Genomic DNA, 14160 nt, shown 5'->3' on the forward strand with positions numbered 1-14160 from the left:
AAAAAAGACAGAGACAGAGAGGAGAGGCAGAGACAAAGAGAGAGAAGACAGAGACAGACAGAGACACAAAGACACAGACAGAATGAGAGTAAGACAGAGACAGAGAGAGACAGACTATATATAGAAAGTAGAGGGCCTAGGACAGAACTCTGGTAAACACCCAGTTTGGGTGTGTTGCATGGGTGCTGGGAAGGAGCCAGATGCACAGGAGGAGTGACCCATTTGACAATAAAAGAGCAGTTTCAGGAGAACGAGGAGGTCGGGAGCCACATTGCAAAGGGCTGAGGACAGACGGGTAACAGGAACTGGAAGCAGAGTGGGGATGGCTTTTTCACACAGTACGGACTTAATAAAAGCTTCCTATTTGATTAGCGACAATCTCACTGGAGCCTGCAAGGTGAGGCTGCTGCTATGGGTATTATTCCCATTTTACAGATGATTTGCCTGTGGTCCTACCAGTCTGTGTCTTAGGTGGGATTCTAAGCCGGGTCACTCTCCCTTCCAGTCCTGAAATCCATCCAATACGTCATACTATCTTTCATTAAATTCCCATTTGTCCTTGGGCGGGAGATGACAATGTGACCCAGAGTCACGGCAGCTGCATTAAGCCCCTTTCTGGGGCTTGCTTCCCCTCTGTCTAGAATGAGGGGCTGGATTAGACGGTCTGGGAGGTTCTTTCTAGCACTAGGCTGATGAACGCAGGCCCTTCAGGCTTTGGTTTCAGACACAAAGACAAGTCTCCTCAAAATCCTGTTGCCTCGGTAACCCCTTTCCTCCAAAGCTTGCTGATGTCACTTGGGTCCTGCGGTGCCCTCTCCCCCAGGGGAGCCAGCAGGAAGCTTCTTCCTGCCTGTGCCCTGTCTGATAGAGACACAGGAAGGGCAAGGGTAGGGGCCCTCAATGCCCGTCCTCTTGGGGCTGTTGATTTATGGGATCACAGCCATGGAGATGGAAGGGACCCCAGGGAGCATCTCATTTTACAGAAGAGGTCCAGGGAGGTTAAGTCATATGCCCAAGGAGATGCGAGTACTGTGTCCTGCAGGGGAGATTTGAACTCAGACCTTTTGACACTGAAGCCAGCTCTCTTGCACCAGATGCCAGCAATGAGAGTTAGTTGGCTACATTTTGGGGGGGCAGAGGGTGTGATCTGTGGGCTGAGGAGTGTCAAAGTTTCTCCATCAAAAACCAACCAAAAAACAAAAGGCAGCTTTTCAAACTAATTCCCCCAGAGAGGACAGCATGACAGCCACAGAGGAGAAAGAAATCCAGCTAATTAACATAAAAAGACCAGGGCGATTTCCATATTCCAGGCAGAATGCCAGCCCCGCTGATGAGCTGACTTTCAGGACCATTTTTGACAAAACGTTGGAGAGATCTGGAGGACAGCCTTATCTTGTAGAACATACTAATTAAAGGACCAGCAAGTAAGTCGAAAGTGTCAGCACAGTGTGCCGCGGAAGATGTATGGGACAGGCTGCCGGGACATGACAGGAGACGCCGCCTTGGATTAACTGGGAGATGTTATGGCTTTAATAAAACCTGAGGGGAAGAGGAGAAAAGAATGAGGATGGGGGAGGAAGAGAAGAGAAGGGGAGTGAGAGATAGAGATAGGGGAGGAGGGCCAGAGACAGAGCTCGCATCTGAGACAGAAAAATAGGAGAGAGAGACAGAGACACAGAGAAAAAAGCGAGATTGGGATCAAGGGATGGAGAAAAGGGAGAGAAGGGAAGACAGAGATGGGATGGAGAATGGAGAGAAAGGGAGATAGAAAGAGAAAAAGGGAGAGGGGGAAAGAGACAGATACAGGGAGAAAGGTGAGAAGGGGAAGGAGAGAGAAAGGAGAGTCAGAGAGAAAAGGGAGAGAGAGATACAGAAAAAAGGGAGAGAAAGGAAAACAAAGAGAAAAGAAAGAAAGGGGAGACAGAGAAAGAAAGAGGAGACAAAGAGACAAGTAGAGATAGATACAGAAAAAAAGGAGAGAGAGGGGAGAGAGAAAGAGAAAAAAGAGACAGAAAAGAGAAAAAGGGGAGACAAAGAAAGAGGGAGAGGGAAAGAGATAGATAGATATAGAAAGAGGGGAGAGAAAGAGAAAGAGAGGATAAAGGGGAGACAGAGAGAAAGAAAAGGGGAGATGGAAAGAAATATTTATAAAGATATATCGAGAGAGAGAGAGAGAGAGAGAGAGAGAGAGAGAGAGAGAGAGAGAGAGAGAGAAAGAGAGAGAGAGAGAGGAGAAAACAGATAAAGATAGAGAAAAGAGAGAAAGGGGAGACAGAGAAAAAGAAAGGGGGAGACAGATATAGAAAGAAAGGAAAGAGAAGAGAAGAAAAAAAGTGGGGGACAGACAGACTGACTGAATGAGACTGAGAGAGATTTTCTCTTCTGCTTAAGAATTCCAAGAAGACAAATACAGAAGTGTCTGGAATATTTATTATGCACAATGTGGGCATTTCTAATGAGGCAAGTTAATTAAAATAAGAGATGTGACAAAGGGTTCCTTGGCAAGTGGAAGGAGCTGGATGCTTAGTTAATAGTCATCCTCCTCCCCCACATCCGGCACAGGGTCCCCCCTGCATCTCCGTCTTTCCATTTCCATGGGCACCGGCCCTCTGGGGATGTGGTATGGTCTGAAGTAGGGGAGACCCAGAGGATGAGGAGAGAGGGGAGTCCCAGGATAGATGAGAAAGGAACAGAGAGGGGGCTCTACTCTCCATCTGGGGAGGGGTGGGATAGGATGGTTCCAGAGGTGATGTCATATGGAATGATCTAGAAATATTAGCAATAGGGGACAAATGTGCAGAGGATTTTCTGGGATCCAATCACTGGAAAGGATCAGGGTCCTGTGCCCCATTCTTCTGCCTCGACCTGCCCTGGGCAGCTGGGATTTATTTATCTTCATTTCAAAGCCTTCAAGGAAGGAGAAATCCCTCCCCCTTCATTGGGAGCGGGGTAGCTGTGGGATACCCAGCTGTGAAGCGCTCTTTAAGGGGAAGGCCCTTCTGCTGAACCTCACATCTGGAATGCAGCCAAGCACTCCAGGGCCCGGGCCTGCAGCTGCACGGGTCTGCTGCCAGTTTGGGGCATTGTCTGGGACTCCCTCGGTCCCAATGGGCTTCCTGAGCACTGTGCTTGATGTAGGTTGTTCTGGGTGGAAGACACCTGCTCTTAGCAAACAGAATGTCAAGGTCAAGGGAAAGCAGAAGCCAATTCTCTGGTGCAACAGCTCACTACCTTGTGACTCCACTCTGGAGGCCTCAGTTTCTCCATCTGTAAAATGAGGGGAATCAAACAAGAGTGCCTCTAAGAGTCCCTTCCAGCTATGTGACACAATATAGAGTGTGCTGCCCTTGGAGTTGCAAATCCAGCTTCAGACACTAACTGGCTCTGTGACCCTGAGCAAGTCACTTAACTCTGCCTCATTTTCTTCAGCTGTAAAATAGAAATAATAAAACAAAGTAACTCTCAGTATCGAGGAGAGGAGACCAATAAATTGGTAGTTGTAAAATGTCTTGCAAACATTAAAGTGCTAAGTAAATGCTATATTTATTATTAATCCTATAATCCTATGAATCCTGGTGATATCATGCTCTCTTAAACTCCTAGCTACTTTTCGGATAAACTTCTGACATACAATTCTCCCTAGGATGCGAGAAACTGATTTCTTAAACCTCAATATAAGATTTGACATTTATCTTCCTTAAATTTCATCTTAGATTCAGTTCCCTGAACAAAATTTCCTCCTTTCTATATCTTTTTGAATCCCAGTTCATTCAGGACGTTAACTTTCTTTCTTAGCTTTGAGTCATCTACAAAGTTCATGTGCATGACAACCTATACCTTATCTAAGACATTTATACTTGTGCTTTGGGGTGATCTTATGTATATGTGTGTTTTTGTAAAAGAGAGAGAGAAAGAGAGACAGAAAGAGACAGAGACAGAGAATAAAAGGGAGTGAGAGAGAGAGAGTGTAAGAGAGGCAGATAGACACAGAGAGATATAGAGAGACAGTGAAAGAGAGTGAGTGATTGAATGGGAGAATGAGAGTGAGAAGGAGTGTGTAAGAGAGATTGATATAGAGGGACACAGAAAGAGACACACACAGAGAGGCAGAGAAAAACAGAGACAAAGAGACACAGAGTGGTAGCCACAGCAAAAGACAGAGAAGAGAGATAAAGAAACAGAGAGAGACAGAGACAGAGTAGAGAGAAAAACAGACAGAGAAGGAGAGAGACACACAGAGAAATAGAGAGAGACAGAAAGACAGAAACAGACAGAAATAGAGACAGAGAGACAGTGAAAAAGAGTGAGAGTGAGACTGAGAAAGTGTGTAAGAGAGATAAAGACAGAGACAGTAAAAGACAGCAAATGAGAGTGAAAGAGTAAGAGTGAATGTGTAAGAGAGGGAGATACACAGAGAGACACAGAGACAGAGAGAAACAGAGACAGAGTGAGCGAAAGGATGAGATTGAGAAAGAAAGAGAGAGGTAGATTACAGAGACAGACAGAAACACACACACACACACACACACACACAGAGAGAGAGAGAGAGAGAGAGAGAGAGAGAGAGAGAGAGAGAGAGAGAGAGAGAGAGAGAGAGAGAGAGAGAGAGAGAGAGAAGCAGACTAGAATGATGATTTCTAATAGTGTGGGAAAATCCTGGTTTGAAAACTCCATCCACATCTTCTCTTTAACATTTCCTCACCCTGTTTGCCCAAAACCTTATCCATCTTTTTCATCTCTTTGAAATCACCTAGAGTTACTCAGGCAAAACAGTAATAATGTCTTTAATTCTATAGTGCTTTAAGGTTGACGTGGCTTTTATCAAATATAGGAAGCAGACTGTGAATATTATCTCCATTTTACAAATGAGGAAACCAGAGCTCAGAGAAAGAATAGGATTCTTATTTTAGAGCTAAAAGAGCTTAGTAGTCAATGGGTTTAGCTCCCTTGGTTTTATGGATTAAGAAACTGAGGCACACAGAGAAGTGACTCGCCTAGAATCACATAGTTAACAAATATCAGAGCTTGGATTTGAATCCAGGCCCTGGATTCTGAAGCTTTTTCAGTTCCCACACATTGCCCTCCCTGTTCTGAACTCCAAGAGCACTTCTCTGTCCTCCTCACTAGGGAATTCCTCATGCATTACTTTATGGCATCTCTCATACTTCTGTATTTAGAGATTAACACGGGGTTACAGACGTGTCTGAGGTTCTGTGCCTCAGTTTGTTGCTGTCCAGTCATTTCAGTTATATTTGTGAAAACCCCATTTTGGGATTTTCTTGGCAAAGATTCTGGAACATTTTGCCATTTCCTTCTCTAGCTCATTTTACAGATGAGGAAACTGAGTCCAACAGGGTGAAATGACTTCTTTATAACTCCCTTTTGGGGTTTTCTTGGCAGAGACACTGGAGAGGTTTGCCATTCCTTCTCCAGCTCATTTTACAGAGGAAGAAATGGAGACAAACGGGATGAAGTAACTTGCCCAGTGTCAACAGCTAATAAGTGTCTGAGGCTGGATTTGAACTCAGGTTCTCCTGCCTCCAGGCCCAGAGCTATCCACTGTGCCATCTAGCTGCCCCACTAAAATGGGAGTGTTATTATTGTTTAGTCACATCTGAGTCTTTATCTCGATACTGCCAAGTTGATCATCCATAAGTATAAGAGAGGGGGAGTACAAGATGGATCCTCTGTGGGCAGTTTCCATGAGTGCAAGAACAGCCTGACTTGGCTCTGTCATGCCTCCCAGAGAACTAATGCAATACTAAACTAAACTGCATTCGTTCAGGAGACAGTGCCCAGGACTGTCCTCTGTGTTGGGCTGGCCCCGTCTGGGGGCCATCTGTTCTGTTCTGAGGGCAACATTTTACAAGGGACATTGATAATTTGGAGTGTATCCCCAGGAAGGGACATTTTTGGGGGGAGTCTCTTTTTGTATTACTATTTATGGAAATACATATCGGTTGTCCAGTCATTTCAGTCACGACTGCTTCTCCATGACCCCTTTTTAATTCTCTTGGCATAGATACTGGAGAGGTTTGCCATTTCCTTCTCCAGCTCATTTTACAGAGGAGGAAACTGAGGCAAAATAGGGCAAGTGACTTGCTCAAGGTCTCACAGCTAGGAAGCCTCGCAGGCTGGATTTGAACTCAGGTTTTCCTGATCCAGGTCTACCATTTTGTGCATTTCGATGCCACCTAGAGGCTCCATCTTATTATCAGTCCTCATTCCAGCCTATTAGACTTTTGGGAATCCATCTCTCATCCAGGGCCATTGGCTTTCCCAACAGCTTGGTGTCCTATGCACAACTGCAAAGTATAAAATTCAAGCCTTCGTTCAGGTCACCGGTATTTGTGTCTAAGTATCATTTTCTGTTTTTTGGTTTAGACTTGTGATTTTATCCATGTGGGGAATTCTGGGTGTGAAAACTCTCTCCAGTGAGGAGGGCAACAGTAATTTTCTTAGAGAGTTATAGGTGGAGGAATGGACATCGGCAAGTTAAATGACTCAGGATTAGCCGGAAGTGTTTTTCCTGTCTCCGAAGTCAGCCATCTATCCACTATTCTACACTTGTCTCCTCCATCAGACTATAATATAAACATTATATTATAAGTATTTATATGATGTGTAATTATAATTAATATAATTATATTATATTATAAACACATACTATAAACTCCTCGAACCACAGGAAACACAAAGATGATTGCACTGGGCGATCTCATACAGCTCTGAATCCATTTTAGGATTCCATGACCTCCTGAAGCACCGATGCTTCTCAATGTCCTTCCTACAATGGGGTGCCAGGAGCTGAGCTCAACTTCTGTCCATTATACGCTCCCTATCAAAGCAAGAACCCGTTCTGAGGTATGTGCTAACCCTGAGCCCACAGAGGAGAAGAGGAGGTAATTGCCCTTGACCTAAAGGGGGGAGCAAAGGAAGTGAAAGAAGGACCTATGTGAACATTGCTTCTGACCGGAAGAAATGACCCAGCCCAGCAGGGAAGAGGGAATGAGAAATTTATCAACTGACTTAGAGATGGACATATATTTAGTATGGACTACTAAAAACAGGTCCTGTTAAAGTTTCGGGCCGTACAACTGGACCATTCCTACATAAGTCATCCAGTGCTTTGGGCTAGATAGAAATGAGAGTTCCAATCTGTCCTTTAAAATACTGAATCACAGAGTACCCAGAAATACGATTTGCATCCGATCTGAAGAACCTTTTATTTGTCCCAAGAGCTCATCACTGCCCCATATCATTGCCTTATAGATTGCCTTATGGATGTAGATGTAGACCAGGAGTTCTCAAACTATGGTCCTCGGGCCAGATGCGGTCGCTAAGGATGTTTATGCGGCTGCTGAGTTATGGCAAATGGTTTGAGGGGCGGAGACAGAGTGAGTTTTTGTTTTTACTACAGTCTGGCCCTGTCTGAGGGACAGTGAACTGGCCCTCTATTTAAAAAGTTTGAGGACCACTGGTTTAGACTCTTCCTTAAGGGGGGCTTATAGATGTAGATCAGCTTGGACAATGTGGATTCTTCCTTAAGGATCCTATGTATTATTCGCTGGGAGACAGGAGAGGGGAGATTGATAAATCAAATCAATGCATATTTCATAATAGCTAGTATTTTAATATCTTGTAATTATAATAGATTTAAGATTTTCAAGGCTCTTTACAAATATTATTTAATTTTATACCCACAACAACTGTGGGAAGAAGATGGTATCGTTATTCCAAGGAAATGGGGGATGCTTCAACTGGGGAAGAGATGATGGAGAGGGGACATGTTGACTACTGGCCAGATTGTGAGGGACTGCAACGCACAGGAGGGGCTTGCTTTATCCTATTTGTCCCTGGAGAGGACACTGAGCAAACCTGCCAGAAAGGCAGATTTTAACTCGATATGAAGGAGAATGAATCGGAGAGCTGTCCAGCTAGGGTTCCTGGAGAGGGCAGTGTGGTGCAACAAAAGGGCAGCCCAGGCAGTTTTACTTAAGATCAGCCAGAACTGCTCTTCTGGGCTCCAAAGACAAATTTTCTAGCCACTATTCTACATGTGTCTCCTCTATCAGACTACAATGTAGCTACCTTGAAGGCAGGAACCAGGTTTTATATTTTGTGATATCTCCCCCTACTCGGAGGAGACAGGTGGCAGTCAGTAAAGGGGACATACCTGGGGCAGCTAGGTACAGTCAGGAAGATCCAAGTTCAAAGACTTCCTAGCTGTGTGTGACCCTGGGCAAGTTAATCTCTCTCAGCCTCAGTTTCCTTCTCTGTAAAATGGGGATAACAATAATACCTACTTCCCACAGTTGTGCGTATAAAATTAGTATTTGTCAAGAGCTTTTCAAACTTTAAATTTATCATCATTACAAGATATTAGAATATTAGCTATTGTGAAATATGTATTGATTTGATTTATCAATCTCCTCTCCCCTGTCTCCCAGCAAATGATGCATAGGACCCTTAAGGAAGTGTCTACATTGTCCAAGCTCAGGGTTGGAATCCCCACTTTTTGAGAGGTTCCTTTCCTGGGTACCACAAGACAGGTTGGACTTGATGGCTTTTGAGAATCATGTTTTTTTTGGGTAATCTGGTGAGACTTATGAACTGGCCCCTCCCCAGAATAACTTATTATTATTATTATTATTTTTAAAAGCATAGAGACACAAATTCTCTTCTTTCTCTCACCCTTCCCCCATAACAATTTCATAGAGTTGTACAAAACACATGCTGGCATTAGTCCTGTTGGGATAATGTTTTTTTTTTTTTTTTCTGAGGCAATTGGGGTTAACTGACTTGCCCCCCCGGCCACACAGCTAGGAAGTGTTAAGTGTCTGAGACCAGATTTAAACTTAGGTCCTCCTAAATTCAGGGCTGGTGCTCTTTACACTGCGCCACCTGGCTGCCCCAGGATAATGTTTTTAAATGCATGAAACATAGGATTCCAAGAGTATCCAACTATATAAAATAATAATAATAATAATAATAAAATTAATATATTATAAATAATACAAAATAAAACAAATATATAAATATAAAAATAATTATAAAAGTAAAAATAATATATAATATCTATATTATGATATATTACACTATCATATAATATATTACTATATATATACATATATTATATAATATATAAATACATATATGTATATACATACTTATATATAACCCCCAAAGAAATTCATGAATGCCAGGTAAAACCTGTAAGGTTTGGATCAAAATCTAAGAGCCTCTAGGACTCAGTTTCCTCATTTGTAAAAAAGAGGTATTGGACCAGAAGAATTTGCGAATCCTTTTCTACTCTTTCATTTGGAGTCTTTGTCTGATTCCTTTTCCCCTGATTGGTGGCTTATCCTCAACTCTGCTTGATTTTTTTTTTTGGGGGGACATTTTGCCTCATTTAACCAACTAGGTGGCCCACTGTATAGGGTGCCTAGCTTGGAGTCAAGAAGACCTGAGTTCAAATTCTGCCTCAGACATTTACTAGCTGTGAGAGATTGGGCAAGATACTTTACTCATCCACACAATAGGTATAACAGCACCTCCTTCCCTGCTATGTTGTGAGAACCGAGTGACAGAAAATATGGAGAGTGCTGAATAAAGATTAAAATATGTAGGCTATTATTATTGTTCTGACCATTCTGACTCTGGGCAAGTCATTACACCCTGTTTGCCTCAGTTTCCCCATGAAGTAGGGGAAGGAAATGGCAAAACACTTCAGTATCTCTGCCAAGAAGACCCCAAACAGGATCACAAAGAGCCAGACATGACTGAAAAATGATTGAACAACAACAACGATTAAGCTATAACAATCCTCACAAGTGGGTATTCAACTTCTGTTCAAAGACTCTTTCTCTCTCCTTAGGAAGGGGTTGCTCACTACCTGAGAAGGCAGCTTTTTGCATTTTTAAATCTACATAGATTTGCCACTGAGTTTCTGTGGCAAATGTTTAGCTCAAATTCCTGCTTTCCTAGTCCCGGATTCTTTTCCTCTATTCACGACCCATTTCCAGAGATCACCATTTATGTTTCTGAAAGAATAGGAAGTAGAAGGGATTTGGACGACTGGAATTCAAATCCTACCCCAATTTTGTTTGCCACCCGTGTGATCTTAATCGACTTACTGGGTCTCAGTTTCTCCATCTGTAAAATGTGGTTAAGTTTAAGTGGACTTTTTGGCCCTGGAGTTGTGAGTCTGAGAATCTGGGCCAGGACCCAGGGTCCCTCCTGCCTGGCTCCCACAGTCTTGGGACTTACCCTGGGTGGGGTTGGGCTGCTGGTTGATGCCCTGGCCCAACTGATCTGTGAGCCAGAGCTGCATCCGGATAAATGGTTCGCGCCCTTTCTGCGTCAGCTTGCTCCATGGCTTGGGCCGGGACAGCATGTCACTCACACTGCCTTGGGACAAGCCTAGCACCTGGAGGGATAAAGAGGAGGGACAGTCAGTGGTGTCACAGTGGGTAAGTTCTCCCACCTCAGAGTCATTTTCTCCCACCCTGGGTCATTTTCAGATCCATTGGAAGTGATGCTATGGTTTCCCCTAGGGCTGCTCTGGGAAAAAATCCCCTGGATAGAACAGCCCTGTAGGTGGACCAGAGAATCCCTAGGCCATTATGCTCAGGCCAATGAGAGTCTGATTTTCCTCAGCCCTTCAAAAATGCAAGCTTGAGGATAGACTTTCATTTTTGTTTTTGTAGCTCTAGTGTTGAGCACATAGTAGGCGCTTTGTAAATGTGTTTTGCATGAATGAATCAATGTATCCCTTTAGTAGGATGTACACTTCTTGAGGGCAGGACAGTTTCACTTTTGTATTTGTATCTCTAGTGCCTAGTAGAGTACCTCTCTTCGAGTAAGGAACTTAATAACACGTGTTAAATTGAATTGAGTTTGGCTGGCTCTCAGTGCCGGGGTGTTAGGAGGAGGGACTTTGGCCTTTCTGACAAGCTGCATCCCGATCCAAAGACTCTCTGGACTTCTGTAGACAAGGCAATGGCCTATGGTAAATGTAGGTCAAAACTGAATGCCTTGACAGCCCTGATGCTTTAAAGGGAGATCCTTTCAGAGGAAGCTGTCCTTGCCTTTCTCAGGATCACCTTCATTAGTCCATTCTGGACAGTGGCACATGGGGGAGCATGGCATGGGCCCTCCTTTATGGATTGTCTCCTCTGATTAGAGTGTAAACTTCTTGAAGGAAGTTTATGCCCCCAATCTTCTGTTTTTATCCTAGGTAGTGACTGCATCTCAGTGCTGGCACTTAGTGCTTTTCTTGCATAGTCTGTTTTATTCCCTTGCCCACCATGGATCCCAGTATGGTAGCCCTTACCTTCTCTCCAAAGATCCTTTGGCAGATGCCGTTCTTGGCCAGCTTCTCCTTGACCTGCCGGGTCAGCTCTAGCGTGTCCACCTCCCGGTACATGTACATCTCATACTGCTCTGGCGTGAGGGGAGGCACTGTGGGCTTCAGGGTCCGGGGCACATAAGCTGGGTAATACGCCAGCCGTCCACTGCCGGGCAGCTCTGAGCTGGCCCCCTCCAACTTCATCTCCCCCACCTTGGGCAGCTCATCCTCCCCATTGGTGGCTGCTGGGACCTCCTCCTCATTCATCAGGGTCTCCCCGGGCTCCCCCCGGGGCCAGGGCCTCCCGTTGGCTTGGCTGGAATAGCTGGAGGAAGAGGAGGAGAGGGACGGAGACACAGATGTGTAGGGCCGGCTGAGGACACTGCGTTCTGAGGCCCAGTGCTGGTCAAAGTAGGAGCCGGCGTCACCGATCTCAGACTTGACCTTGCGGATGATGCTCTGGACAAAGGCCGCGGGGGACAGGACGGTGAGCGGGGTCTGTGTGGCACTGCTGCTGGTCACCCCCAGTCCCGCCGGCCCCTCCTCCTGTTTGATGTAGGCCTGGACAATATTCTGGCTGACGGCGGCCAGTGTTGGGCGCTCGGTGGGGGAGGGGGGCACTGAGCGCCCCCCACCACGGCTGGATGACTCCATTTCCAGCAGGGCCTGTTGCTGGGCCTGCATCTCCCGCCGTGCTTGCTCTAAGATGCTCTTGATGGCGTCTTCTGAGGTGCTGGTGCTTGTGCCATTGGGGACGCTGAGTGGGATGGAGGGGTTCTTAGCTTCACCTGTGGAGGGTGTGAGGGAGGGGGAAGACAGAGGCTGTGGAGGTTGGGAGGGAAGGCTGACTTTCAATTCCCCTCTCCCCCATGCTGCTTCATTTCAGGGGACCAATACAGTAATTTCATGATAATCCACTCTATGGATTATCCATTTGGTGAATTATTTGGGGCCCACTTTTAATTCCAGGCTGAGATAAGGGAGGCAAAGTGGGGAGACTTGGGGGTCTAACCTCTGTGTTAATAATGAACAGCTATGTGGCTGGGCAAGCTACTGCCTTCCGCTGGATTTTATGTTCTCCATTTTTAAAACGAGGAGGGGATAAACTAGGTAGACTCTGACTTCAAACCTGCGGCTCCTTCTACGAGAAAGCTGTAACCACAGCCAGCTTTTGAATATCTCTTAGCGAACCCCCCTCTCTCTGTCTCTGTCTCTGTCTATCTCTCTGTGTCTCTGTTTCTCTCTTTCTCTCTTTCATCATGTCTGACCTAATGTCCAGTTACGGAGGGTCTGACCAGAGTAGAGTAGTAGCTCCTTGTTGGCAAACGCTGTTCATATTTGTCTTTGTAACCTAAGTCCAAGCACAGGGCTGGAGCTATGATTCATATGATTCCCTAGTCCAGGGATATTAAACTCAAAGAGAAACAGATTCCTTTCAGCACTTTAAGAAACCACAAATTCTCATTATCTATGTCGTAATATATATATTTACAGAACCATGTTGTAATTATTGACTCCTCCCAGCTTACTTTTAAAGAAATCCCAACTAAAATCCCATCTTCTACAGGAAGTTTTTTCCCCCCCAATCCTTCTTAATTCTTTCTGTTAATTATTTCCTTTTTATTTTGTCTCTAGTTAGTTTTGTATATATTAGTTTGCATGTTGTTTACCCCGTTAGATGTAAGCTTCTTGAGGGCAGGGAATTTCTTTTGCATCTTTATGTATTTCTAGCACAGGGTCTGGCACACAGAAGGAACTTAAGAAATGTTTATTGACTAATCGAATTATATTTTAATTTGATTCAGGCTATTTTATCCCAGAGTTTGACTCTTCTGGTATATAAAACTCTCCGTGAGGAAATTACTTTTGCCAATGAAGATCAGCTCCGCTCTGAAACTTAATCCTAAAGAGTTGCTCAGGCAGGTTACTTGCCCAGGACCACACAGCTAGTCTGTGGGGGATGCATGATTTGAACCCAGGACTTCTTAACATGAAAGCTTGCTCTCTATTGACTCTCAGCAATATACTGATATTTTACATTGGGGATGTTTGTTAACTAACTAGGGAAAGAAGGGTCCAATACCAAGGAGGAGGAGGATGTAGACTCCAGCAGAAGGCTGGAGAAAGAAGGCTTCCCTTCCCATTTAAGCGCCAAAGGATGAGGGTTTGGATCCTGCCTCTGCTGAGCCAACTTTGGACCATCTTTCTCTGGGGCTATTTCCTATTCTCACAAAAGGGCGATTGGACTAGATGGTCTCCGGAGTCCCTTTCAGCTTTTATCTCCTTGTGAAAGTCCTGGTGGGGTTCTCTGGGGCTATTTCCTATTCTCACAAAAGGGCGATTGGACTAGATGGTCTCCGGAGTCCCTTTCAGCTTTTATCTCCTTGTGAAAGTCCTGGTGGGGGGAGAATCTCTGGTTTTCCAGCCAAACATGGATGTCTGTCTTTTTCCAAAGTGCAAGCTCTGGAACCCAAGATGGTAGGACAGTCCCCATCAAAAAGGTGTTCATAGTGGGAGCACTGGGTGTTCCTAGTGCAGCTAGAATCCACCAGGGGGCAGCAGACACCATCAAACTAAATCGATACACCTGAAAGCTCTGGCTTTAAGGAGCCCATTGAGTCCAACTCTTATCACTTGACAGAAAACAAAGTGAGACCAAGGAGTGAAGTGGCATTCAAGATCACACTGTGGTTTAGGCAAGATTTGAATTTGGGCCTTTTAATTCTTCAAGAGCCACTGAACTAGCTGATACAGTTATACCTGGTGATCATAACTGAGTCTCCAGCTGGGCTTTCCAGGAAGGTCCCCTG

At 44.8% G+C, this 14160-nt stretch overlaps 1 protein-coding gene across 8 annotated transcripts in view; it reads right to left on the bottom strand.

Moving 5' to 3' along the window:
- Positions 1–14160, bottom strand: part of CUX2 (cut like homeobox 2) — a 373197-nt gene that overhangs the window by 11455 nt on the left and 347582 nt on the right. For all 8 annotated transcript variants that reach the window (XM_074297416.1, XM_074297402.1, XM_074297401.1 and 5 more), the window contains 2 exons: positions 11336–12138; positions 10270–10429 (listed from right to left, as the gene is read on the bottom strand). In XM_074297416.1, the coding sequence (XP_074153517.1) occupies positions 10270–10429; positions 11336–12138 (963 nt within the window). The remainder of the gene's footprint in view (positions 1–10269; positions 10430–11335; positions 12139–14160) is intronic.

This window comes from Sminthopsis crassicaudata, chromosome 1 (assembly GCF_048593235.1).
Source record: "Sminthopsis crassicaudata isolate SCR6 chromosome 1, ASM4859323v1, whole genome shotgun sequence".
NCBI lineage: Eukaryota > Metazoa > Chordata > Mammalia > Dasyuromorphia > Dasyuridae > Sminthopsis > Sminthopsis crassicaudata.